The sequence below is a fragment of the Arvicanthis niloticus genome, chromosome 16 (genome assembly GCF_011762505.2).
Source record: "Arvicanthis niloticus isolate mArvNil1 chromosome 16, mArvNil1.pat.X, whole genome shotgun sequence".
NCBI classification, from domain to species: domain Eukaryota; kingdom Metazoa; phylum Chordata; class Mammalia; order Rodentia; family Muridae; genus Arvicanthis; species Arvicanthis niloticus.
Window position 1 is genome coordinate 14,335,453 of NC_047673.1, and position 27,426 is coordinate 14,362,878.

The window sequence follows — 27,426 nt, forward strand, 5'->3', positions numbered from 1 at the left end:
CGCTCGCATCCAGGGAGCACCGGCGAGCGGCAGAGGCCGGCCGGGTGGCGGCCATGGACCGCTTCGTGTGGACCAGCGGCCTCTTGGAGATCAACGAGACCCTGGTGATCCAGCAGCGCGGGGTGCGCGTCTACGACGGCGAGGAGAAGGTAGGGCGGAGGCCGCCCCGCCCCGCGGGCTCTCGGCTGGGCAGGGCCTCATCATCCGCCCTGGGCTGCCGGCCTCGGCCCGCCGCTCCCGCTGCACGGTGGACGGCGGAGCCGGGGCGCGGGCCAGCCGAGGTCTCGACAGGTCGGAGCCCGGGACAGCCCAGTTCCGCCTTGTGGCGAGCACGCCACCGGAACGCCGTCCCCACCCTCCTGCCGGACCGGTGATGATTTGTTCTGGGCTGAGCCGGGATCCCTCGCCCGAAAGGATTTCCGAAGGAGGCAGCCGGGTCCAGCCCCTTGGGGTTTTCTGTTTGCTTTGTAATGACTTTAGGAAGTGGGCTCCAGGCTTCGTTTGTTCTATGAAGTAATGCAGTTAAGCCCTTGCCTTGGAATGCAAGCTTAAATCTTCTGAGCCGATGCTCGCAGAGAAAACGCCGAATGCAAGTATTCTGTACCTGGAAACCACTTGCCATCTTGTTATGAATTAAATGTACGACCTGAAATCAGGAGTGGGAAAAGAGCTCACGTCCACCACTACCCCCACCCCACCCCACCCCCAAGCACTTTTAGTTTCCAGTTCTCACTTGGGGCATTCCGCCTTTCTCGCTGCTGTGGAAATGAAACCTCCCTCTGTAGTTTGATACACTTATTCCTGGTCAATGCTTACAGCTAACCCAGGTCCCCTGACTTAGGGTGTTTCCCTGTGGACTGTGCTACTGTTGCTTTTGAGGCAAGCTCTTATGTGCGACTGCTTCCATAAAGTTTGACTCACTTTTTAAGTAAACTTAGATTGTTCTGGGTTTGAGTAGTGAATATAAACGAGCCTAACTAGTCTGTCAGGGTGAGATAATAACCCACAGGAGACCCCAAAAGAACAATCTCGCCACTACAGCAACAGCCTTTCACGGTTCCTCTTGCTCCTTGACACAGCGGTGGTATACACTCTGGCTTGAGCCTTAAATGTATAGCCCAAGCTTTGATTTCAAGAGGAGAAAACGCAATGGTTCCTAGCCAGAACTGTTTGCTCTAAGGGAACATCATGCGCTTTCAAGTTAACATTTGTTTTGGAAATATGAATTTTTACTGATTAACACACACACAGAGAGAGAGAGAGAGAGAGAGAGAGAGAGAGAGAGAGAGAGAGAGAGAGAGAGAGAGAGAGAGAGAGAGAGAGAGAGAGAGATTCTTAAATTCAGTTGTTTGGTTTTGCGTAAATCAGATTAGCCGAGACGCTTAAAGTTAGGCCGGGTTACATGCTAGAAGCACTTGAGCATTACTTTTTTTTTGTTTTTAAATTTTAAAATTTATTTATTTATTTTGGTTTTTCGAGACAAGGTTTCTCTGTGTAGCCCTGGCTGTCCTGGAACTCACTCTGTAGACCAGGCTGGCCTCCAACTCAGAAATCCGCCTGCCTCTGCCTCCCAAGTGCTGGGATTAAAGGCGTGCGCCACCGCCCAGCTTCTTTTTGTTTTAAACATGTTCTTGCCTGTGGGTTCCTGTCATGAGTTCCTGCCCCTGACATCCTTTCAAGATGGAGTATAAACTGTGAATGGAAAGAAAACCCTTTGCAAGTTTCTTTTGGTCATGGTGTGCATCACAGCAACACAAACCTAAGTGGGAAAATATCCTTCAGGGAGTGCATTTAAACTGGTGGTGGATTTTATCCTTAGAAAAGAATGTTTTAAAATGTGTGTCAACGTGTCGGCTATTTGTTCTATGTGTGTATTCTTGGTTTAACATAAAAAATGCATATATTTCACCGTTATATGAAGCTACATATGTCAGTGACAAGTTCTTTTGTTGTTTTTGTTCCCAAACAAATATTGGTTAAGTACAAGTTTAAAAAAAAAAAAAAAGGTAAGAAAGAAAAAGAAAGAAATTTGAAATAATCATGAGCAGCACTACCCAGAAGACTTTTGGCATAGTACATAGGTTTGATATAAGCATGATATGTGGGAAAATGTACTTTTTAGTGTAATAAAATATCATGGATACCTTACAGTGTTGTCAACATAGTACATAATTTAACTTCTACTTAAGAATATCCAAAACAGATGCAGGTGGATCTCTGTGATTTCAAGGCCAGCCTGGTCTATAGAGTACTCTTTAGAACAGCCAGGACTACACAGAGAAAGCCTGTCTCATAAAACCAGGGTGATGGGATGATACAAGGCTGAAAAAGTGGCTCAGTCAGGGAACCAGCCAACAGCAACCTAAGTTTTATCCCCAGGTCTCAGATGCTGGGAGAACCAGTTCCTGAAAGTTGTCCTCCCAACTTTTGGATGTGTGGTATAGCACACGTATCCACATAGATATGTACAATAAACAAACAAACAAATATATGTAGTATAAAATGTGCATGGGTTTATAGAATGATGCTTAATAAGGCTCCTAGTAGTTACTTATTTAATACATTTTTTTTCCTGTTTGAGAATTTCTTACATGCGTATACTGTACTGATCAAAGTCCCTACCCAACTATTCATTCCCTCTCCCCACTATCACTTCTGCCTCATTTCATGTTCTCTCTCTTTTTTTTAAAAACCCATTGAATTCACTTAGGTGCTGTCAATATGTGTATGGTTGTAGGGCGTCCACTGGGCTGTAGGGCATCCACTGGGCTGTAGGGCATCCACTGGGCTGTAGGGCGTCCACTGGGCTGTAGGGCGTCCACTGGGCTGTAGGGCGTCCACTGGGCTGTAGGGCATCCACTGGGGATGTAGGGTGTCCACTGGGGATGTAGGGCGTCCACTGGGGCTGTAGGGCGTCCACTGGGCTGTAGGGTGTCCACTGGGCTGTAGGGCGTCCACTGGGCTGTAGGGCATCCACTGGGGATGTAGGGCATCCACTGGGGCTGTAGGGTGTCCACTGGGGCTGTAGGGCATCCACTGGGCTGTAGGGCATCCACTGGGGCTGTAGGGCGTCCACTGGGCTGTAGGGTGTCCACTGGGCTGTAGGGCATCCACTGGGCTGTAGGACGTCCACTGGGCTGTAGGACATCCACTGGGCTGTAGGGTGTCCACTGGGCTGTAGGACGTCCACTGGGCTGTAGGGCGTCCACTGGGCTGTAGGGCATCCACTGGGGATGTAGGGCGTCCACTGGGGCTGTAGGGCGTCCACTGGGCTGTAGGGCATCCACTGGGCTGTAGGGCATCCACTGGGGCTGTAGGGCGTCCACTGGGCTGTAGGGTGTCCACTGGGCTGTAGGACGTCCACTGGGCTGTAGGGCGTCCACTGGGCTGTAGGGCATCCACTGGGCTGTAGGGCATCCACTGGGGATGTAGGGCCACCGCCATCTACTGGAGCATGGGGAGTCTCTCAGGGGCCTGATCCCTGAAGAAAACTGACTGGCCCTCTGCCAGGAGCACATTCAGCTAGAAGAAGATTCCCAGCTTCATGATCCCACCCCCATCCATGCTTTGATTTTGTCTGGTTTATAACAAACATTAAAGCAAACATTCTCAGCCACATAATTTTAAACTCAGAAGACTTCTCTCATTACTTGAAGTAAACTGAATCCTTACTAAAATCTTTCTTCATTAGTATGTGGTGTGAGGTAGCCTTGAAAATAGGTCCAGCCTTATAACTTTAGAGATAACTAAACACTCCTGGAAATGATTCAAGCAAGCCTTATATAATGGCAAATTCTGCTCTCTAGTATTTAGAGGAATAGTAACCTCTAGCATGTATATATGTATGAATATATGTGTGTGTGTGTGTATGTGATACACACACATGTATACTTATTTTAACAGAATTGAAAGTATTTAATTTATTAATCTCTTGAATCCTAACTCTAAATTGGTTTATTATCTAATTTTCAAGAATAATAATCTATGAAATTAAAACTTCTGTCATAAAGACACAGATGACATCTTTTTCATGATTGTATAACAGTATTTTTATTTTTTTGTTTTTGAAGGGAAATAGAGAGAACAGGGTCTTACGTGGCTCAAGCCGGCCTCGAACCTTCTGCTTCTGCCTCCAGAGTGGTGGACTCACAGGCATAGGCAGCCATGCCGGTTTTGGTTGTGCTGGGGACCCACCCTGGCTTCATGTGTGCTGGACAGTTTATGAGCAGGTGCATCCCCAGCCCACGTTCGAGTTTTTAAAGCAGTTCAAAAACTTGTTCTAATACTGCTACAGACTCGGTGATGGAAGCACAGAGGAGTAGGCTCAGAACTTTCTTTCTCACAGTTGAGGAGGGAGTGTTCTAGGCAGATGCTGGGAGCCTTGGGGCTTTGAGGCTCTTCTTCTTGCCTTGCAGACAACTACTATCTCGCTGTGTGTACCTCAGCCTCTCCTGGTTTCCTGCCTGCAGAGAAAGCTTGCATCTGTTGTTCATACAATGACTTTGCTCCATCACTGGGCCTCTATCCCGTGACCATATCCAAGCATAAGCACTTCCCAGTGACTCTAACTCAAAATACCATCGTATTGGGGGCAATAAGCATACACAAACACACACACACACACACACACAACCAATATACATATGCATATATGTTATATGTATGCATGCATATATATGAATACTTTGTATATGTATATGAATACAATGTATACTTTCCAACTTTCTTTTTTTTTTAATTAAGGAAATTGGTCTAGAGACTATGCTGCATTTATTGGCTCTCTGTGTACCTTTTGTTTTTTCTTTTTTCTTTTTTTTTTTTTTTTTTTTTTTTTTTTTTGGTTTTTCGAGACAGGGTTTCTCTGTGTAGCCCTGGTTGTCCTGGAACTCACTCTGTAGACCAGGCATCGAACTCAGAAATCCACCTGCCTCTGCCTCCCAAGTGCTGGGATCAAAGGCGTGCGCCACCACTGCCCAGCTCTGTGTACTTTTCACATTTTTATTATTTTGAAATCTGGGTGACTAGCCAGGCATAGGGGTGCATGCTTTTGATCCCTGCACTTGAGAGGGAGATCTCTGTGAGTTTGAGGCCAGCCTGGTCAACATATCAAGTTCCAGGACAGCTGGGGCTACATGGATGATTGCTATAGTCAATGGCATCCTATCAGATACATTTAAATGCACAGTTGTTTGCTTTATTGAATACTGTGAGTACAGTCTCCATATTCATTTTCTTTAATACCACCCATGGTAGTCATCAGTGGGGATCTGTTAAGGTTTTACTGCTGTGAACAGACACTGTGACCAAGGCAACTCTTATAAGGACAACATTTAACTGGGGCTGGCTTACAGGTTCAGAGGTTTAGTACATTATCATCAAGGCAGGAGCACGACAGTATCCAGGCAGGCATGGTGCAGGAAAAGCTGAGAGTTCTACATCTTCATCTGAAGGCTGTTAGTGGAAGACTCACTTCCAGGCAGCTAGGATGAGGGTCTTAAAGTCCACACCCACAAGGCCACTTCTAACAGTGCCATTCTTGGGCCAAGCATATACAAACCATCACACATGTTCACATCCATTTCTGGATTTTCTTTTATACAGATATTTTAAAACTGTAATCTCATTGTAAAATCATCCACTCAGTTTTATAGAACAAAGGAGGTGGGGCTGGTGATGGCTCGGCAGATGACAGCACAGACGGATCTTCCAGACCAGCCGCTTGCTCCCAGCACAGCTCACAGCTGCGTAACTCCAGCTCCGAAAGATTCAACACTGTCTTCTGGCCTTGGCAGACACTGGCAGTCATGCACACACACTCACATGCACACATTAAAATAAGTCCTTTAAAAAAAGGATCCTTTGCTTGTCTCCTCCCATCTCCTCACCCCTTTCCAGAAATAATCATTGTTAACCATGCACTCATTTTAGACTGCTTTTGGTACTTATATAGAGATGTGTGTACACACACATAGAAAACACATTTTGTTGAAGAATTTAATTCTGTGTAATACATTGCAAATTCCCTTTTTCCCTGCCAGTTCTGTCTTAGCATTCCATGATAATATATGTAGCTCTACCTTGTTAATTAACTTTGGTATGTGTGCTGTACTAAGGATATATTTTATTTAATTACTCCTGATTATATATCTAGATTATGGATTTTTCGTAGAATTTTGCATAATTCTATAATGAATATATATGCATATATATGTATATATTATGGAATTATATATATTATGATGTATAGCTTATATTTATGAAGTATATAGCTTTGCTTTTTAATTTGCGATACTCCTCATTCTAAAATGTTTAATAATTTCATATTGTGTGCTTAGCGAGTAAGAAAACCTGGCTAATATGGAGTAATATTGACATTTTTGTAATGATCTTATCGTTTTAGATAAAATTTGATGCGGGGACTCTTCTTCTTAGTACACACCGGCTGATTTGGAGAGACCAGAAAAATAATGTAAGAGACATTTTCAGCACCTGCCTGGGGCTTTGTTTAGTTATCTGTGTATTGGGAGTGTGAATTGGCACTGAACACCTTGTCCCAGCTGAGTGCTTGCTTCATCACTGAACAACAATCTTAGCTACCCCATTCAAGACTTTCAGCTTGTGTCCTCTCGTTTGTTTTTGTTTTGTTTTGAGACAGGGTCTTACTCTCTAGCCTACTCTGACCTTGAACTTGCTATATATAGACCAGTTGGGCCTCAAAAGAGATCTATCTGCCTCTGCCTCCTGAGGGAGGTTGCTTAATTCTTATGCTTTCAAACATGGTTCAGTGTGGGGGAGAGAAATCCTCTCATCAGCTGTGAGGATCCTTAAAAAGACAGCATGTCTTCTGAACAACCCATCATCATCGTACCAGGTTACTGGGAAGCAGAAGCATTCCGCTGCAGGGACTGGCCTGGCTGCTGAGAAAGCCTTCCCCTGCATCACTCAGGCAGAGAAGAGACTCCTCACCTCGCCCTGACTTTATAGCTTTTAGAGAGAGTGAGGTGTATGTGTACAGAGCCAATGTCTTCATTTCCAAAGAGTTTTAACTCTAAAGTTACAGCTGCCAGCAGGGTGTTAGTCTAGTCTAGATGTCTAGAATCTAAAATAATTTTATCATTATTTTCCTAATTATTCTCCAGCTCCAGCTGTGTTATGTATGGGTTTTCAGTGCACAAGTCTTTGCACCATGTGTGTAGTACCCACGGGGGCCACAAGAGGTCTCTGATCTCTTGGAACTGGAGTTAGAGAAGGTGAGCTACAGTGTGAGTGCTGGGAATTGAACCTGGGTCTCCCCAGTGCTTTTAACCACCGAGCCATCTCTCCAGACCCTCACCATAAATGCCTAGTACCAAAATGAACTTTAAAGTACCATTTGGAAGAGTTTTGTAGTAGTACTTTAGTCCGCTCTAAACTCCCCAGAGGGCACTGCTTCTCTCTACTCCTCCAATCCCCTCTACACACACGCACACGCACGCACACGCACGCACACATGCACTCGGCCTTATTTTTAATATGCCCTAAGCAGCTCAATGGTTAGGCCAGTGCCAAACTTCTGTGTTGCTAACGCCTCCTCTCCAGTATTCCTGAATTATTACTTACTTAAGTCTATAGTCCGTCTTTGCTACCCTAGACCCAAGCAGGGGGTCCCCTTAGGGCCGCTCTTCCCTGACTCCTACATGGCTGAACACTCTCCAGCTCTATGCCGGATCTTCCTGCCTCCCCATCATGGCGATTCTAAATCCTTCTTCTGGTGGTTTCCTTGTCTGTGTCCGGGAAATCTAAAGTCCCTCCTCTGTCTCCCTACCCAACCATTGCTGCCACCACCACCCCCCGCCCCCCAGCAACTTTATTTACCAGTTAGAACCAGCTGAGGGCACGGACCCTCAGCATCTCACACACAGGCGCACGAATTCCTGTGTAATTTTGGGACCCAATTAACATAATATCAGCAATGAACGAAATCCACAACAGAAGCGTGCTAGCTGTTGCAATACCGGGCTCCGTCCTTTAAGAACCATTTTCCCCTCTTGAGGGTGATTTTGCCTCATTTGATGCAGCCTTCATTAGTCTGTTAATGCTATGGAATCATTTTTAAACTATGTGCAGAAGAAAAATCTTTAGACGATGACGAGGTACCTGGAAACTAGATGTTGATAAATTAATTTTGGTGTAACCTTTCAGTTACTACATAGAGAGAACATTTAGGCAGGGAAGGGAAGAGAAGATTGCAGGGTAGATGGACATGACTGGTAAGTGATGTTTGCACATATGGAAATGTTAATGTGAATCCCATTGGGACCATTGAGATGGCTCAGCCAGTGAAGACGCTTGCCTCCAGAACTACAGACTTGACCTCTGTCCCCAGACAGCACATGATAGAAGTAGACAACTCATGTTTGCAATTTTGATCACACACATGGGGCTGCAACATCCATGGACATGCATGCTAGCGCAAATATATGCAAAATAAACTGTAAAAAAGGTGAAACCTATTAATTTGTACAATTAAGTATTAATAAAAAAAGAAGCCAGTCTTGAATTCTTAGACCTGTTATATACCAATCAGTGTAATGATTTAAATTAAATTTAACTTTTTTTAAAAGATTCATTTGTTTATTTTATGTAAATTTTAGTGGTCTCTGCATGTACACATGCATGTCAGAAGAGAGCATCAGATCCCATTACAGATGGTTGTGAGCCACCATGTGGGTGCTGTGGAAATTGAACTCACAACCTCTGGAAGAACAGCCAGTGCTCTTAACCACTGAGCTATCTCTCCAGCTCTTAACATTTTTTTTTTTTTTAAACAAGGTTTTACTGTGATGCCTTGCCTAACCTTCAACTCGAGTGGTCCTTTTTACTCTCCCAATAACTGGGATTATAGGCATGTGCCACTACAAATGAACTTATAAAATACTGTGAAGTTTGTAGTTAGTAATAACAAGGCTGCATTAGTATTCTCTCTTGAAATGTATATACATACATGTGTTCATATCTAAAGTGGGGAAATTATAAAGGAATAAAAAAAATCACCCGTATAAAGTGCACTCCTTAGAATTGTTTTGTTTTTCATATAAGAAATATGAGTTTGAGGCCAGCCTGGTCTACAGAGTAAGTTCCAGGACAGCCAGGACTACACAGAGTTTTTCCTGTCTCGAAAAAACAAAAAAAAACCAAACAAACAAAAAAAAGAAATATTACATCATTTTTTTTCATGCAGGTTCACTTTAATTAGGAGTTTGAACAGTGCAGATGGCGAATTATTTTACATTGGCTATAGATCATATTTTACAAAAGAGATATTCAAATTTTTTTCATAAATTTTATTTGAAGTATGCCAACTATAAAAACAAAGGTAGTTATAATTGTTTTATTTTACTTAAAATGATTTATTATTAGTTTGTTTCTTTACATGTGTGTAGTCACATCTATGCACATGTACTCACATGTATGTGCATGTGCATGTGTGCAGATGCCCAGGGAGGGCAGAAGAGTGCATTGGAGTCCCTGGAACTAGACTGACAGGCATTAGTTGCCCAACATAGCTGCCCGGAACTGAACTCTGGTCTTTGCAAGAGAAGCAATGCTCTTAGCTGCTGAGCCGTGTCTGCAGCCCCATTTACTTTTACTTTTTAAAACAGGGTCTCACTGTGTGTAGCTTGGGCTGAAGTCGTAACCTCCTGTCTCGGATTTGCAAGTACCAAGGTTACAGATGTATCACCATCTGGGTAGTTACATCTTTTTATTATTATTATTTGTGTGTGTGTGTGTGTGTGTGTGTGTGTGTGTGTGTGTGTGTACCGCTGTGCACATGTGGAGGTTAACCAGCAGATGGTTATTGTGCAGACTGGTTCTCTCTTCCACCACATGAGTCCCAGGGACCGAACTCAAGTTTAAGCTTGGGGGCAGGCATCTCTACCCACTGAGCCATTTTGTCAGTCCTGCACTTGCCTTTAAAACTCTTCTTATGTCTTCTCATGTACCAAATGCCAGCATGGAATGTTATTTAAATTCACCTGCCATTTATTAAGGCGATTGGAAGTGTAGCTGTGGTGGGGCCAGGGAAGAAGGAGCAGTTTCTTCACGGATTACGGCACTGTTGGTTTGGTACCTCACAGGGAACAGCACTGTAGTGCTGTTGGAGCCCATCTTCTGATGAGTGTAACGCAGCTCTTTTTCTGTTGGTTTGCTTTAGGAGTGCTGCATGGCCATTCCCCTGTCTCAGATTGTTTTCATCGAGGAGCAGGCAGCTGGAATCGGGAAGAGGTGAGGTCTAAGAGTCTTCATTCACAAAACCATTTCCTGTCACAGTCCTGGCCTGTCACAGTCCTGGCCTTTAAGGGTGTGTTTCTACCTTGAGTCCATTCTGAAGTCTGAATAAAGTAGTAAGGCTTGCTGTAGTATCCTTACGTCATAATAAATAGTGTGGCCCTGCTCTTACCGTGTGTGCTTCCACAAGCACACAGGACTTTCATGTATGTGCATTATTCAGCATTTAAACCCAGAAACATCTCATCTGAGAGAAAGAACTATTGATATTGATAACTTATTGATAACCCCATTACCTTAGGGTTATCAATCCTTGTTATGGTTCATTGGGTAGGACTATGGTTCGTAGTGTCATAGTTGGGTAGAACTATGGTTCATGGGGTCATAGCTGGGTAAGACTATGGTTTGTAGGGTCATCGCTGGGTAGGACTATGGTTCATAGTGTCATTGCTGGGTAGAACTATGGTTCGTAGTATCATAGTTGGGTAGGACCATGGTTCATAGGGTCAATGCTGGGTAGGACTATGGTTTGTAGGGTCATAGCTGGGTAGGACTATGGTTCATAGTGTCATCGCTGGGTAGGACTATGGTTCATGGGGTCATCACTGGGTAGGACTATGGTTCATAGGGTCATCGCTGGTTAGGATTACAGTTGCTTCTTTAGAATGTCACCTTCTGGAACCATGACCTCAGGGGGAGGCTTTAAAGTCAGAACCATGTTGGGTCCTCCAGATCACGTGTCTGAAGTGTGTGGTGTCCTCAGCAATAGAGACTTAACCTCCCATGTCTGAGAGACAACCAAGGCAAAGGCAATAGCCTAGACTGTCTGAGGAGTCACCAGACAGCCCTGGGCAGTCAACCAAAGCAGAGCCTCTCATGCTGGTGTTGGGGTTTTTGTTAGATAGTCTATGGCTCTGGAAGGGAGTATTGTCACAGTTTTCTCATGACTTTTCAGACATCCTGTTTTTACTAACCCCCTTCTTTTTGATTTATCTTCTTCTACATCCCTAATTAAAGCCTCCTGCCCCCCACCATTTGTCAGGTTTTCCCTTCACATCAGTAGCCTTCTGTTCAAGTACCTCCTCTATTACCTTCCCCCTCTGTGGACTCTTGTGATTTCCTGGTTTCTGTGGTCACTACAGGATACATACTTGCACTACAGAACCTGAGGAGGTTAAGAGTCTCAGATGGCACTTGGGAGGCAGAGGCAGGCGGATTTCTGAGTTCGAGGCCAGCCTGGTCTACAGAGTGAGTTCCAGGACAGCCAGGGCTATACAGAGAAACCCTGTCTTGGAAGGGAAAAAAAAAAAAAAAAAAAAAGGAAAAATAAAAGAGTCTCAGATGAGAGCGAGCAGGGGAAATCTGTCTTTCTGGGTTTGAGTTACCTCAATCAATATGATCTTTTCTGCTTCCATCCATGCACCTGCAAAGATCACGATTTTATTTCTCTTTACAGCTAAAGAGTATTCCATAGTATATGTGTACCACGTTTTCATCATGTGTTTGCTGGTTGAAGGATACTTAGGTTGTTTCCATTTCCTAGGTATTATGAGTAGGGTGGTAATGAACACGACTGAACAAGCATCTGTGGAGTAAGATGTTCAGTCCTTTGGAAATAAGCCAAGGAGTGGTGTATCTGGGTCTTACCATAGATTGGTTTTAGCATTTTAAAGGGTTTTCCACATTGATTTCCACAGTGGCTGCACAAGATCGCAACCCTGACAACAGTGAGCGAGGCTTTCTTTCTCCCTGTGCTGTCTGTACATTAGTTGTCAGCTGTTTTGTTATCTTTGCAGTCTCACTGGAGTAGGGATGGAATCTCAGTTGTTTTGATTGTCTTTCCCCAATTGCTAGGGATGATGAACCTTCAGAGGATATTTCCTAGGCATTTTTTGTCTTCCTTTGAGAATCTTCCTTTGGGAATCACAGATCCCATGTGTGTGTTTTGAATGGGCCATTTGTCATCAGAGGAAACATATAGAGAGATAGAGAGAGATAGAGACGTCAGATGTATAGCTGACAACAATTTGCTCTCATTCTGTGGGCTTCCTGTTCACACGATTGATTTTTTTTTTTTTTTTTTGAGACAGGGTCCTCTGCTGTGTTTTGAGAGTTGTTTTTAGTGTCAGATCTTCTAGGTCCTTGCTGCCTGGGTGGTATTTTCTAATGAACAACATTATAGAATGTTAGCTTTGGATGAGTTTTTATAAAATATCAACCAGTCTATTTTACAGATAACTTTTCACATGTTGTTTTCAAGTAAGGCAGAATGCTTTGGTAGAAGTCATTACACCCCTATAAACTCAGGAGATGGCTGTGTAGGTGGGAAGCCTAGCCATAAGCCACTCAAAATGCCAGGAACTTATTTTAAATTCATTTCTAAAAACCGTACTTTTGTTTCATTTATATAGCCAATAACATTTAGTTCATACCTTTTGTATTTATTTTTTTAACTTATGGGGGAAAGGGTTTATTAGAACTGGAACTCGTACAGGGCGGGCACCTGATGGCAGGAGCTGGTGCAGAGTCCATAAAGGAGTGTTGCCTGCTCCCTTTCTTCTGAAGCCTTGCTCAGCCTGCTTTTTTTCTTTTTTTATTCATACCTTATGAGTTTTACTTTTGCAGGCCTTAATGATCCTGAATATAAATTAGAAAAGAATGTCTTTTAGGAAATTCAGTGTTTTTATATAAATTTAAGAGTCATTTGAAATATAAAAGAAGCTTTAAAAATCAGTGCTTGTAGTAGCAGCTCACACTGTCAATCTCAGCATTCGGGGGTAGAGGCAGGAGGATTTCTGTGTTGGAGGTTAGCCTGGACTACAAGCAAGTTCCAGGTTTGCCAGAACGACACAGTGTTCTGTGTTTAAGATCCTCCCTTAAAACAATACATAAATAAGTAAGTAAATACAAAGTTATAAAAAACAGAATAAGTGATTTTAAAATGGCCAACATATTTGCTGTTTCATTAGCGCCAAAATCGTGGTCCATCTGCACCCAGCTCCTCCTAACAAAGAGCCTGGTCCAGTCCAGAGCAGTAAGAACTCCTACATCAAACTCTCCTTCAAAGAACATGGCCAGATTGAGGTAAGCTCCCTCGAGAGTGCAGTTGGATTTGGAAGTCTGTATTGTCTGTTACTACGGCAGAAGACAGTATTATGAAGCATACCAGATTTTGTTTAACAAAACAAAATTTGTGTTTTGATCCTTATCAAAACTGACAAGCAGGGAGGCGTGGTTATATCTGAAGCTAGAAGCCTACCAAGCGGTGGCCCTGCATGGCTAGTGAAGTTTTTAGTGGTTAGTTGATGAACATGTCGTGGGAAGACATTAAGCTGACCTATCTGAAAGCTCACCAGCAGGCACCTGGTGTCGGATAGTCACCAGCAGGCACCTGGTGTTGGTTAGCTCCATGCAGAGAGCGATTCCAGTAAGGTCCCCCAGCATCAGGGTTCAGAGGACCTAATTAGGAAGTCGCTGGACACTTGTTCTTAAGACAAATGCAGTTGAAGTGGCTTTGCCAAAGGTGTTTTCATTATACTAGAAAATATATTTGATTTTTTTTTTCGAGCTTAGCCACATTTTGTCCCTGATTTTGGTTTTGTTTTATGTTGTTTTTTGAAACAGAGTATAATGTGGCCCATAGTGGCATTAAATTTGTTATATAATTGAGGGTAACCTAGAACTAATCCATCTGCCAGGATTTTAGGTGTGTGCTTCTGCATCTGCATCTGGCTTGTCCCTAAATGTTACTTTATATTCTCTGCTGCTTTTCTGGAAAAATGGTCAAAAAGTGTTCCACATACATAGGATTGCTTAAAGTGAGGGCGTTCACTTCAGTATTGCTCACATGTGGGGAGAGAACTGCGCTCTATGTAGAAGGCCAGTGTGTGTGTGTGTGTGTGTGTGTGTGTGTGTATGTGTGTGTGTGTGTTTTGATTTCTTTGTTCTTTCTGTAGCTGACCCTAGAAAACAACTTCTGACTTGCTTTGCTGTCTACGGGTCTAGTCTTGTTACTGATGACTGAACAGAACCTTGTAGTAAAGAAATGTTTATGGTATGTATGCGATGGCTGCCACTTGACTCAGGTCTTTGCATGTGGTTTGCAGTTTTACAGGCGTTTATCAGAGGAAATGACGCAGAGAAGATGGGAGACTGTACCAGTTTCCCAGTCACTACAAACAAATAAAGGACCCCAGGTATATTTTTAAGAACTATTTGTAAGTGTAGTATCTTCCTTTTGTTTGTGTTCTTACGACAAGGTGACCTAGAACTTGTGCATAGCCCAGTTGTCCCCTGTCTTGAAGGGGTCCTCCTACCTGAGCCTCCCAAGTGTTGGGATCATGAGTGTGAGACAGGCTCAGCTGGTACAGTGTTTTCATCTCTGTACCTGTGTGCCCTGTAAGAAGACTCTGGCCACGTGGTGGCGCACAACTTCAGTCCAAGGATTTGGGAGGCAAAGACTGGAGTATCTCTCTGAGTTCAAGGCCAATCTGGTCTACACAGTGAGTTCCAGGATAGCCAGGGCTACATAGAGAGACCCTGTCTCAAAAAACAAAAACAACAAATAACAACAACAACAACAACAAAGAGGAGGAGATCACAAAGTTGTCAAAACAAAATAGTACAGTTCTAATTGTAAAAAAATGAATTTTCCTAAAACTGAATCTGACTCATTCGCCCAGCTGTGGACAGGCTCTCAGTTGTGAGAAAATAGCTGAGGAGCTGATCAGCTACAAGAATTTATACATTTGATAAATTCTCAAGTATCGAATATACAATAGATCCCCAAAGAATAAAAAATGAATAAGAAATTTAACTGTACCTAAAATACAGAGAAAAAAACATGCATGCCGTTGATTAGTGGATTATAACTTTACTTTTTCCCTTAATATTTGAAGGTTATTATGTGCAACCAGAAAGAAGCAAGTGTTTTGAAGGGAAGGGAGATGCAATTGTATGCGGCTTTCTTTGTGGGTTCTTTCCCACCTTTGAAAACTCAGTGTAGTTTACAAAGGGTTTTGTTTCCTTCCTGTCTTGTGTGTTTTATGAGCTACTTTTTTTTTCTATTTTTTTTTTTTTCCCAGCCAGGAAGAGTAAGAGCCGTTGGGATTGTAGGTATTGAGAGGAAACTTGAAGAAAAAAGAAAAGAAACCGACAAAAACATTTCTGAGGTAATCTTTAAACATCCTCTTACGGCTTTGACGGTTCCGGTCTGTAATTTGGAATATATTTAGCTTGCCCACAGCTCCGTGGTCTCCCGTTTCCTACAGATCTACCTCAGCTTGGCATACTTTAACATTGTTTTCCTTTCGTGGTTACTCTTCCAGAGAGAGTTTGGAATAGCGAGCTGTTTTCTGTTCTTCGATTTCCTTTTTTCTGAAGGTTGTTGAAATGCTCAAAATAAAGCTCTTAATTTATGAAATAAATTACTTCCATTTTCATGGATTCTCACACCTCAAAGAATTCTCCACAGACACCATATTCTGTGCAGAGCCTGACTTATTTAGGAAATAGTTCTTGTTATCCACACTGTGACCTACATGAGGAACTGTGGCTACTCTGAGGGCAGACTGGGTAGACGGGCAAACTGGTGTATTGACATCAACACACCTTGTGAAGAGAGAATTTAGGATCCAGAAGGATCCATGACATCACGCTTACCATCTCTGGGGGTCAAAGACTTGTTAACAGCAGGAAGATGGGATCGAAGACCAGAAAGATGAATGGGTGTTGGTGTCACCAGCGTCACCAGCGTCACCAGGTAGAGGGTGGGCTAGGCAGAGGCCTACAATCTCCATTACAGAGACAGAAAACTCAGACACGTGTGGTCGTTCATGAGATGAGTAACTGGCCAGAGCAGTGGCTGCAGTCGATGTAGACCAGCACACAGGTATCTGTGCCTTCAGACAGGCGCCCGTTCCACACAGGTGAAATGGGAATCTGTGGTGTGAAGGTAGAATGCTCTGTAAACCGGAGGACATAATACTAGCATGGGCGTGTGCTTCCCTCTGGCCTAAGCTTTTATTTTACATGCCTATCGACACTTTTTATACTTCACTGATTTTATAGTTTATAATAATAATAGAAATAAAAGGAAGGAGTCTTTTGTTAGTGCCTTGTAATTACTTAAAATGTTTTCTAACCAATTCTTTTAAGGTACTGTGATGTTTATATTTTTTTATTGATTACAACTGATAAAGGATGTATTCTGTGTACACTCAGGATTTTAGGGTTTTTTTATGAAAATATACAACAGTGATTTCTCATACTTATTTTACATATACAAGTAAAATAAATCTGTTAACAATTTGTGTAGTCCATGTGAAAATCCAAGATTGCACCATGTATCTTTGTTCTAGTTTTGAAAACTAGGTTGGTGTGTGATTTAAATGTTAGAATTCACTCAGTTTCATAGCTGGTGCCCGGAGCCTCCCACAAAGGGCTTCCTGCATCTGCTGGCCCTTGCTGATAAGAACCCCGTGTCTAAGCCTTTGTTTATCTGAGGAAATTCCTGTGAGGTGTGTGCACGTTCCTTTTGTTTTCAGTGTTAGCTTAGTGAACTGCCTATTAAGGATCTTACACGACTATTCTTACACTATTCTTTGAGCCAAAGGGGGGGAAAAAAAATGCAGGCAGTACCTTCCTGCAGATTAGCGTAGCTGATCAGAGCCATGGCCCTGTACATCAGAGCACATTGTGGGCTGAACTTTCAATTAATGATAAGCTCTTAATTGGTTTTCAAAAACACACAGCTATCTATGCACATCACTTAGTTGAGAGATTCTGCAGTTATTTTCAATAGCCTGAAATAATTTATTAGAAACGTATCTGATTCAGTTTGAAGAAGCCCCTGGAGTAGTCACTTGCTGTGGTGGTTTTGTTTAATCTGTTCAGGTGGCATTTGTATGCTTTTTGCATGTAGCCGATACATGCAAAACTGTAAGTGTCATGGTTTAACTAACGTTCGTGGGCTAAGGCTCAGGCAGGTCATTCCTGCATTTGAGCCAAAATAATTATGTTGGGGGGAAAAAAAGTATTCCTGCAGCTGAGTATTGTCATTTTCAACCTGGAAATGGTTTGTTACTTTTTTTACTCAATGTGTGTCTGTGTCTTTGTGTGTGTGTTAGGGACGGCACAACCCAGGACATCACAGATGCCAGAAAAGCATTCTATCACTGAACCACACCCCAGATCCAGATTTTCTTATGTGTTCAAGAATAGGAAATAATAATCTATGGTTGTAGTTTGAGGAAGTTTACAAGTTTCTTAAAGTAGATTTTTAAAATGAGGTAGAAGTATTGCTTATACAATTAATAATAAATTGATATTTGTAGGAAAGTTTTTTGTTTGAATCATTGCTTTAAAACATCTTAATTCCTTACAATGATTGTATCACAAACCCCGTTTCTCATTTCAGGCCTTTGAAGACCTGAGCAAGCTGATGATCAAGGTATGTGGCATGGATCCACTCACACTCAGTCATGATGATCTTGAAAATATATTTTCTTAGAAGGTTCTTTGTCTTTTCTCTACCCAGGCTAAGGAAATGGTGGAGTTATCAAAATCAATCGCTAATAAGATTAAAGAGAAGCAAGGCGACGTCACAGAAGATGAGGTGAGGGAGGGTTTTTTTGTTTTGTTTTTGTTTTTAATCTTTACAGGGTTAGACACTGGATGGAATACGGTGATGTCCTTGAGGTTGACCAGTTCTCTCCCCTCCCACTGAGCTATGTCTGTGGCTTCTCACAGTTTGCTGCCTTCTAATTTTATTATTATTACATCTATCTATCTATCTATCTATCTATCTATCTATCTATCTATCTATCTATCTTTCTGGGCAAGCTGTGCTACAGTATGCATGTAGTGGTCAGAGGACAACCTGTAAGAACTGTTTCTCCCCATTCCATTATGGAGGACCTGGGCATCCAGTTCAGGTGTTTAGGTTTGCTGGCAAGCACAGCTGCCCACTGAGCCACCTCAATGACCCTGCCTTGTTAATGTAATGTTTTTATTCCTTAGGTGAATGTGCTAAGGGGAAATTAGGTCATGCTCTTTGTTTTTTGTTTTTGTTTTTGTTTTTGTTTTTGTTTTGCTAGTTCTACAAGGATTCAAGATTATTTCAGTGCTCTTTCTTATGGTGTAGGAAATAATGCTATTGAAATGTCTGAGAAGTAGCTGTTTCATACGAATCTGTTTCTGATGCCTGCTTTCTTAAGTTTGGCCATAATCTGGTCATATCCAGTTCTCCCTTGTAAGTTTTTAGTTTTAGCATTTGGTTAGCATTAAAAATAGCATAATTATTACCTAATTTACCTCTCATATAAAACTTCGAAAACAAACGGTATGGTAGACTGGGATAGAAGGAAGGAGAATAACGATTTGCTGAAGGGATGACTAGGAAGTTCCCCGCCTTGTAGTTCACAGCATGGAAACACAGAAGACATGGTTCTATAGAGAAGTCATGGAGCCTCACTGACTTTATGAGTTTATGATGAGGAGTCTCGAATGCTGTGAGGAGAAGCTCGTGTTACAGTCTTCTGATGCATCCCTCCCCTCTCTTACAGACTATCAGGTTCAAGTCGTACTTGCTGAGTATGGGGATAGCCAACCCTGTTACCAGGGAAACCTATGGCTCAGGCACACAGTACCACATGCAGCTGGCCAAACAGTTGGCTGGGATATTACAGGCACCTTTGGAGGTAGGTAAAGCCAAACCCCAGCGTACTTACAAAGCTGTGCCAAGTTATTTTCCTGTAATCAGAATCTCAAGAGCCTGTTTTTTTTTCATGGTGTGGTTAACACTAAATGATATTTTTATTCTTTCGGGACTATTAAGTATTATTATTAAATATTATTATGGTTTTGCTTAATTCTCTATACTTTCTTCCTTTACTAAGTAAAATGAATTAAAACATTAAATACACATTAAATTTTGTTAGCATTTAACAACCTTCCTCTGAGAGGCTTCAAGCCACCAGGCTACTTGGCCCCCAGTACCTTCTGCTTTCTTCTCAGCTCTCAGGCTGCAGAATCAGGGAGGTTCTCCAAGGCTCTGTCATAGCCTCCATGCACTTGCCCATGATGGGGTGGCTCCAGGCTTATCTACTTGTGTCATTTCACCAACTGGTGTCACAAGGCTGAGAATGTGGCAGAGGCTTGCTCCTTCTTTGCCTCATGTGGCTCTGCTTCATCCCACTCTTCCTGAATTAGCCAGTGTCATGCTTGTTGAAGCTTACCCAATAGTGACACATGTTGCCAGCATTACTCTGGCCTCTTGGGTGCTTCCAGTGCTTATCAGTGTGGCTGTGGCAACGACACACGTGGCCCCTAAGTTCTCAAATTTTTCTTGATCTGAATCACAAGTCTGCAGCCAGAAAGCCTAAGCACACCTTTTGGGACATGGTATACTTCCCTTCTTTTCATTTAAATCATATTAAAGTCCATATATGGAATTTGAACCACTACAAAGTATGTCAGTAGGCTCTCTGGTATATAATAAATACAGCTTTTTAAAGGAAAGCGGTGTTCTAATTTGTGATTTCACTTAGATCGTGGTCTCTGTTAAGAAGTGCTAAATGCTTGTTGTGCTCTCCTACCTAAACAGGAACGTGGGGGAATAATGTCACTCACAGAGGTGTACTGTTTAGTGAACCGGGCCCGAGGGATGGAGGTAAGAAGAACAGTTTTAGATGATTTTTTACTAAAGCTCCCTTCTCTAGTGAGTACACATTGAGGAAGGGTACGTCAGAGCTATTTTCAGAAGCCAAGTGGTGAGAGAAAAAATGTTGACCTGGGGTCCAAGAAATAGATTCTGTTCCTGGTTCTGCCAGTGACCACTGAGCAGCCTTCCACGGTGTGCTACACTGTCTTGGTCCTCAGTTCTGTTACCTTGAAGTGAGTGGTGCCCATCATCTATACGCTCCGTGTTTGCACTGGATAAGTGGAAGCTTTTCTCCGTAGGGATTTAACTCTGACATGAGCTCAGCTGGACTCGGATTTCTTTGTAGATGGTGCAGAGGCAAAGCCCCCTCACTCTTTTGGCTGTGTGTGAGGTAGAGCTGGCTGTTCTTTAGACACTTAGTCAATCACACCTGGTGCATCAGCCTCTGACACTCTCTCCTGGTCCCGTGATGCCCCGCAGTCCAGTGCAGACTTGTGTAAGCAGTCACTTCGTGTGACTCATGGATGCCTTTCCAACCCTCTCCCAAGCCCCATGAATGCAGCCGTCCTCATGTCACCAGACATAGGATTGTCCGTCAGCACATGCCACCTGTTGCTCCACTTACCCTCAGTGACTCGGTGACACAGCTACTTTTACTATCCTCGCCTTGAAGATAATTTGGGGGATGAGGAAATTAAGGTGTAAATAATTTGGCTGAGGTCACCTGGAGACAGTGGCTTAACCAGTATTGTACTTGGGCTTGGCTGGCTCTGTGCTTGTGTCTACCACAGCACTGATTTATTAAGGCTATGTTATCTAAAACAAAGGCCACTGGTAACTACATGGAACAGTTGTGAATTATAATACAAAGATAAAATAAGCAAAGGTCAACATCTATGTCCAAAAGGTTTTGTTGTTATTAGTTATTACAGAACTGAAATGTGAGCCCAGAGCCCTCACACACTAGGCCAGGGTTCCACTGCTCAGCTCCACCCCCAGCCCTTTTTTCTGTTTTGATTTTTATGCGGGTCCTAGAAACTGTGAAGTCATGCGTGCGACCTGCGCTGCATTCGTGTTGGACAGCGCTGCTGAGTGGAGTGTTCGGCTTCTTTGTTTATCCTTTTTGCCTTATGATTGAGTTACCTGCAGTACTGGATGAATAACACTTTTTTTAAAACTTTATAAAAAAGCATTTTAATTTTTATTATTAAAAAAATAACTTGAAAATAAAACACCCCATACCAAAATTAAACAGACCCAAAGCTTGTACACCTCGGCGAGCTCCCCTGTGGTTAGAATGGACACTCAAACTGAAAGCCATGAGGTTTCAGATTAAATGTAACATTTCCAGTATCAAGGATATTTTATATACTTATCCACCATCAAAACCAAAAATCCTGAGACAGAATTATAACTAGAGAAATAGCATTTTCTCCTCTTTCCTAACCCGTCTCTGTCACCTGCTTCGGTTCTTCCTCATCCCCTTAGATTAGCCTTTCTCGCTCTTTTTCCCCCCGTTATATGGTACCCACATGTGCATTCCTTCACACGCACGCACACACACACACACAATGTTTCATTATCCACTCGTCTGCTGATGGACAAGTAGGTTGAATTCAGTTCTTTGCTATAGTGAGTAAAACAGCAATAAACCATGGGGTACAAGCGTCTCATGGAGGGTACGCAGGGCCCTGGGTGTATGCTAGGAGTGAAATGACTGGGCCGTATGCCACTGAGTTTTTATCTGATTAGGGATTATTACAGTTATATAGGACCACTCTGTTGATTTTCAGTGTAAACTGGATTTCTTTTCCTCATTAGTTGCTCTCACCAGAAGATCTAGTAAATGCATGCAAGATGCTGGAAGCACTGAAATTACCTATCAGGTAAAGGAGTCTTCAGGGGAAGTTTTCCAGCTGTAGCCATGGTTCTCCACAGAGCAGACCTGAGTGAGAGTCTACCCAAGCTTACCACTGTGCACGGCAAGCCAGAACGATGGCCTCTTGAGGTTATGTTGTATGTGATCTGAGTTCACCTGTACCGCAAGCGTCTGCTGTCCTCTAACCTTCATCCTATCAGGATGGGTGTGTCCTGGGACAGATCAGATTCACACTCTTGTGATTTCCAAGAGGACACTCAGGAACCTTCAGTGGGTACACATGTCCAATTCTGAATTGCCTGTTCCTTCTCCTCAAGCTAATATCACCCCAAACCAGAAAAACCTTATCGTGTAGATTGTAGCCCATTGTCTTATTGTCTCTTAATTCTGGAATTCTTGAATTCTATCGTGGTTGCATGTGCTCATTACGGCTTAAACATTGTGTGATTGCCCTCAGGCCCGGGCATTAAATCAAATAGAGCATGGTTTGCTTCTCCTGTGTGGTTGAGCATTGTAGATGTATCCACACTTTGTTCTCGCTTCTGTGTTTCCAGGCTCCGGGTTTTTGACAGTGGTGTCATGGTCATTGAGCTTCAGACTCACAAGGAGGAGGAGATGGTGGCCTCGGCCCTGGAGACAGTATGTGAATCCCTTTTCACCTTTGCTAAAAAGGCACTCACAGGATCAATGGTTTGTGATTGATAATGGCATGCTCATTTAACCAGCATCCGTAACAGGATCAGTGGTTTGTGATTGATAATGGCGTGCTCATTTAACCAGCATCCGTAACAGGATCAGTGGTTTGTGATTGATAATGGCGTGCTCATTTAACCAGCATCCGTAACAGGATCAGTGGTTTGTGATTGATAATGGCATGCTCATTTAACCAGCATCCATAGTAAACGTTTTTGAAGTTTTTGTCCCTCTAAACATCATCATCATCATTGAGATAGATTCTTCTCTCATACAACACAGCCCCACCACAGTTTCTCCTCCCTCCTCCTCTCCCCGCTCTCCCCGCTCTCCCCGCTCTCCTCCCCACTCTCCCCCTCACCAGACCCACTCCCCCTGTTAACCTTCAGAAAAGAGCAGGCCTCCAAGACACACCCGCCAAAGGTGCTTTCTTGTTGAAGCTCAGCATTGGGAAGAGGTTCTCAAGTCACATTCTTTCCTGGACCTGATTATAACTCTGTGTGTCCCCTACCAGGGCGTGTGATGCACAGAGTTTGCTCTGTTCCTTTGTTAGGTTTTCATTAAGGGCCTGCTTACATCATGAATGGCTTCGTGGTGTTCTGTAGCCTCTGCTCTACCTGTTCTGAGTCCATCAACCTCTATAGAATTGATCACTTCAGATCTGGTCCTATGGGAGTGGAGAGATGACTCAGTGGTTAAGAACACTTGCTCTCCCGAGGACCTAGGGTCAGTTCTCAGAACCCTCATGGTAATTCACAACCATCCATAACTCCAGTCCCAGGAGATCTGACCCCTCTTCTGTCACAAATATGGTGTACCTCCATGCAGGCAAAATACTCAGACACATAAAAGTAAATCTACAAATAAAGAGGTTTAGTTTAATAGTGGCTGTTTGGGTTTTAGGAGAAAATCCAGTAAAACATTTCCTGCACGTGCTGACTATCTTCCTCTAAGCATACTAGGCTAATCATGCTTGCTTGCTTTTCTTGCTTATTTGTTCACTTTGGGTTTGTTTTGTTTTTTGCTGCGTGTTGCCGCTAGGTTTCAGAAAGGGGATCCTTAACGTCAGAAGAGTTTGCCAAACTTGTGGGAATGTCTGTCCTTCTGGCTAAAGAAAGGTAAGGAAGCCCTTGCCCCCTCGACATGGTGTGTGATGTGTTTCTGAATGAGCAGATCACCGTGGGGTTTTTCTTTTTGTTCCCAGGCTGCTTCTTGCAGAGAAGATGGGCCACCTTTGCCGAGACGACTCCGTGGAAGGCTTGCGGTTTTATCCAAATTTATTTATGACACAGAACTAAGAATTTTGTACCTGAAATACTTTTTTGTCAACACACTTGCATTTTGCCAAAGTCTCATGACATTGAGTTAAGAGATTAAACCCCCCCAAAACAAAGAATTTGTTAGAACTTCATAGTATAATATAAAACTCTGAATCTCTCCCAAAATATGGTCTCAGAAACTTATTTAGGGTACACATAGGAAAATACAGGAAAATGAATATGCATTTAAAGTCATGCTGTAGCTGTAGAACTCCTGGGAAGTAACTTGAAACCTGGTGGATATTAATTTGATCCTGAGTTCAGGTCCTTGGAGGAAGAAGAAGTGAAGTTGCATGTTTGGATAGATCAGGTAATCATTTCGCCATGACTAAACCTCACCGAGTTGTAAATGTTTTCCTCTGCATCTAATGTGCCCATCTTTGGGCCAGGCATGAAGGGAGGGGACAGCTGCTCTGTAGTTTAAGAACCAACATTACTGAAATGAAAAAATAAAGAAATCAAACTGCAGAAAGCCGTACCAGGCTCTTCCCTGGGGGCATTGGAAGCAGACTTAGGCATGCCTCTACCAGATCAAATGAAATACCCTTGGAAAAGGAGAGGGCTCGCCCAGGATGCAAAGGCCTTGGGCTTCAGGCCTACCACCCATGGGGAAGAAGGGAGTAAGAAAATGTTATGCATTTACTCCTCAGGTTCTTTTTAGGTTTTAAGCGATAATTTCATGACTAGCATTTTTAAAGCCTACAGCACTATCATTTTGTTTATGAAATGTGGATTTTGAAACGGAAGTAAAGAGCTGTATAGACAAGCCCTGAGTTGTAATCACAGTGGGAGAGTTAGAAAGTTCTGGTTCTGGAAGGGCATGCAGTGCATAGGACCTTAGGAACTCTTGCGTGTGAAGCTGGGTTGTGAAGTAGGAAAAGGTTAGCAGATCTCCTGTCTCTTCTCACAGGAAGTCTCAGTACTCAACCAGAAGCAAATTCTTATCATAGGCCAGCCATGTTCCTTTCGTCTATGCCCTACATGTTATCCGTTGTGTAGAAAAAGCACCTGACTGTAAGTATTGCTGATAACAGAACCTGGGTAGTGCCACCTCCAGATTGCTGGAGCTTTAGGTTGTCTGACTTTATATGTATAGCATGGTGACATTACCTCAAACTCGGAGCCCATAGGACAGAAGGTGACCGACCGCCTTTCAGAGACTGAGCTGGAAGTGGAAAGGCGGTGATAGTGTGGCCTTGGAACCACAGGGAGGGATGCCCAGGGAGGGATGCCCAGGCACACTTCCTGGGAGTTTGAGGATACTCTGTCTGGGTGAGGTGGAGGCTACTGCAGATGCCCTGTGGAGAAGTACCAGTGTCCTCAGCTGCAAACCAGGGAGCTCCACCCTGACACCTTTCTGGAAAGTGACTGCTGCCACCTCTGTTCTCCAGTGTCGTCGTGAGACCACTGTGGCCAAGGCTGCCTCCTTAGTGTGGGTTTTCCAGTCTGTCACTGATTGTAGTGACATTAGGTCTCCCCTAATCACCTCATTGTTTATCTCAGGGTTACTTGAGGGTTAATTCAGTGTTGGCTACCCAAATCTTCTAGGGATTGGGTAGACTAGTGTCAGTTTATCAGTATGTCTCGGCTCTCTCTGGGATGCACATAGTCTATCACACGGTCCTGATGCGCGCGTGTGTGTGTGTGTGCGCACACACACACAATCCACAGGTCACTGATAACCTGTTTTAGCACTTGGATTGGTTGTAAGGTTGTTGGGTTGTAGGGGCTGCTGGATCTAGCTCTAATGGTTTGGCTTCACCACCACAAACATACTACATCTGTTTATTCAGTGTGACAGGAGATTAACAAAAATGGAGCAGTCTGATTTGTAGAACGTGGATAAAAGATGAAGTGACATAAACATACTTTGAAAAAGTCACATTGATTTAAAAAAAGAAGAAACATTGTTTGGGTTTTTTGTTGTTGTTTTTAAATCGCTGTTTCTGGACCTTGGTTTATCCTTTGGCTTTCCTTTTCCTGCCCCGTATGTCGCTGTGGTCCTTTGGTACTGGCTGTGTTTAAATACAAACCAATCAAGCCCTGGGTGCACAAATGTCCTGCTCTTGGTGCTCATCACTGTCATTTTGGTTTTCCTGACTTTGCTCTTAGGAGCATGAGTGTGTAAATGTATCGTAACAAATAGTTTAGTCACTGTCAAGAAAAGTAATTTACACTGTATAACAGAAGGTGGTTTTCAGGGTTAGATGCTTCGTATTGATGTATATGTAGTAAAATTATTGTAAAATTTTAAAACTGATTTTCTTGACTTGATGTTCTTTTTAAAATTTCTGTAAAATACATGAAAATGATAAATGTTTAGTCACACTAAGTCAATATGGTAACTTTTCTGTTTTATAATTAAGCATTGCTTACTGGTTGTCTTTGAGATTTTATAATTTAGTTATCATAAAAAATGGGAAATGAGTTACAAGCTTTTTTATAACTCTTGATTCAGACCTCACTGTAGACCAACTGTGTGTGTGCATTTACGTGAGTGTGTTACCTTATGTTCCTGGTTACTAGACTAAGCTGACCAGGATGTGTGCTCATCATTATCAGAGGCAAATACTTAAAATGATTTTCTTTTGTGCAACAATCCCTGCACCTTTATTTTGGTACAATGGAGCCACAGCTTGTTCTGTGACGAGGTTTTGAAACTGACTAAAGTCAAAGTCAAGCATGCTCAGAAGGACTCAGAAGGTCTCTTAAATTGCCAGTAGAGTTGCTTCTATGGTCTTACAGTGCGAGTTCTGGGAAATGATATGTAGGTGTGAATTTATTATGCAAACAGTAAACGCAGCACATGATGATATACATGCCAACGGTGGACTTTTAACAGCACTCACACTGTTTAGCTGTGTATAGTGCCCTTTTGACCAATAGCTGTGGTTGGACTCATACAAATCTGTTGTTAGTCCTGCCCTTTATAATAGACCCAGAGGGCAAGCTTAACAAAGACAGGTTTTCCTGACTTGTTCATGGGGAATATTCCAGAGTCTGGACAAAGTTTGGCACACAGTAAGCATTGAACAAATATTTACTGAATAAATGATCTTGATATAATAGATAACATATATTATATATTATATAATATATAATGTGTGTATATATATACATACACATATGACCATATGTGTGGTTTAAAAGACTTTATTTTTTTATAACTTATTTTATAATTTTATGTAAGAAACTCTGAGAAGGTGACCTCATTAGGAAAATAGCCACAAAAGCAACTTTCACTAAAGGTAGAGATTGCAGGTATATGCTGTCACACCTGGTTTAAGGAACCTTATCAATTTATTTTGTAATTTTTTTCTTATTTTTATTAGTTGTGTGAGAATTTCATACAATGCATTTCAGTCTTAATCCCCCATTCTACTCCTCCCAGAGTCAACCCCCTCTTTCCCTGCCTTCCGTCTCTCTCTTTAAAACCCATCAAGTATAGTTTCTGTGCCTCCTATACTCCTGGATGTATAGCCCCTACTGATGGGTGATTAACCCATCAGGGGCTGTAAACCTTAAAGAAAGCTGACTCTCTTCCCAGCAGCTATAGACTGACAGGGATGGGACCTCAGCCCAACTCCCGTCACCATGCTGAGGTT

The 27,426-nt window shown here is 42.7% G+C and overlaps 1 protein-coding gene across 4 annotated transcripts; it reads left to right on the plus strand.

Moving 5' to 3' along the window:
* Positions 1-26,248, plus strand: Vps36 (vacuolar protein sorting 36 homolog). Of its 4 annotated transcripts, none has more exons than XM_034520493.2 (14): positions 1-149; positions 6,401-6,469; positions 10,196-10,266; positions 13,239-13,353; positions 14,376-14,465; positions 15,354-15,440; positions 17,687-17,719; positions 17,807-17,884; positions 18,834-18,968; positions 19,874-19,939; positions 21,752-21,816; positions 22,364-22,448; positions 23,544-23,620; positions 23,707-26,248. In XM_034520493.2, the coding sequence occupies exons 1-14, from the start codon at positions 54-56 to the stop codon at positions 23,798-23,800; spliced, it is 1,161 nt and encodes a 386-aa protein (XP_034376384.1). In that variant the 5' UTR covers positions 1-53; the 3' UTR covers positions 23,801-26,248. The 4 variants fall into 4 exon arrangements, with proteins under 4 accessions (XP_034376384.1, XP_076770005.1, XP_076770006.1 ...); XM_076913890.1 differs by lacking the exon at positions 1-149 and adding an exon at positions 510-639 and having other exon boundaries at positions 23,707-23,866; XM_076913891.1 differs by lacking the exon at positions 1-149 and adding an exon at positions 4,211-4,229 and having other exon boundaries at positions 23,707-23,866.
* The last annotated feature ends 1,178 nt before the right edge of the window (positions 26,249-27,426 follow it).

What these genes read in the sequence shown, in the direction of transcription:
- Vps36 (XM_034520493.2), top strand. Translation starts at nt 54, where the DNA reads ATGGACCGCTTCGTGTGGACCAGCGGCCTCTTGGAGATCAACGAGACC. An exon ending in GCAGCTGGAATCGGGAAGAG is followed by an intron (nt 10,267 to 13,238) that starts GTGAGGTCTAAG and finishes CTGTTTCATTAG; the next exon opens with CGCCAAAATCGTGGTCCATC. An exon ending in GCGACGTCACAGAAGATGAG is followed by an intron (nt 17,885 to 18,833) that starts GTGAGGGAGGGT and finishes CCTCTCTTACAG; the next exon opens with ACTATCAGGTTCAAGTCGTA.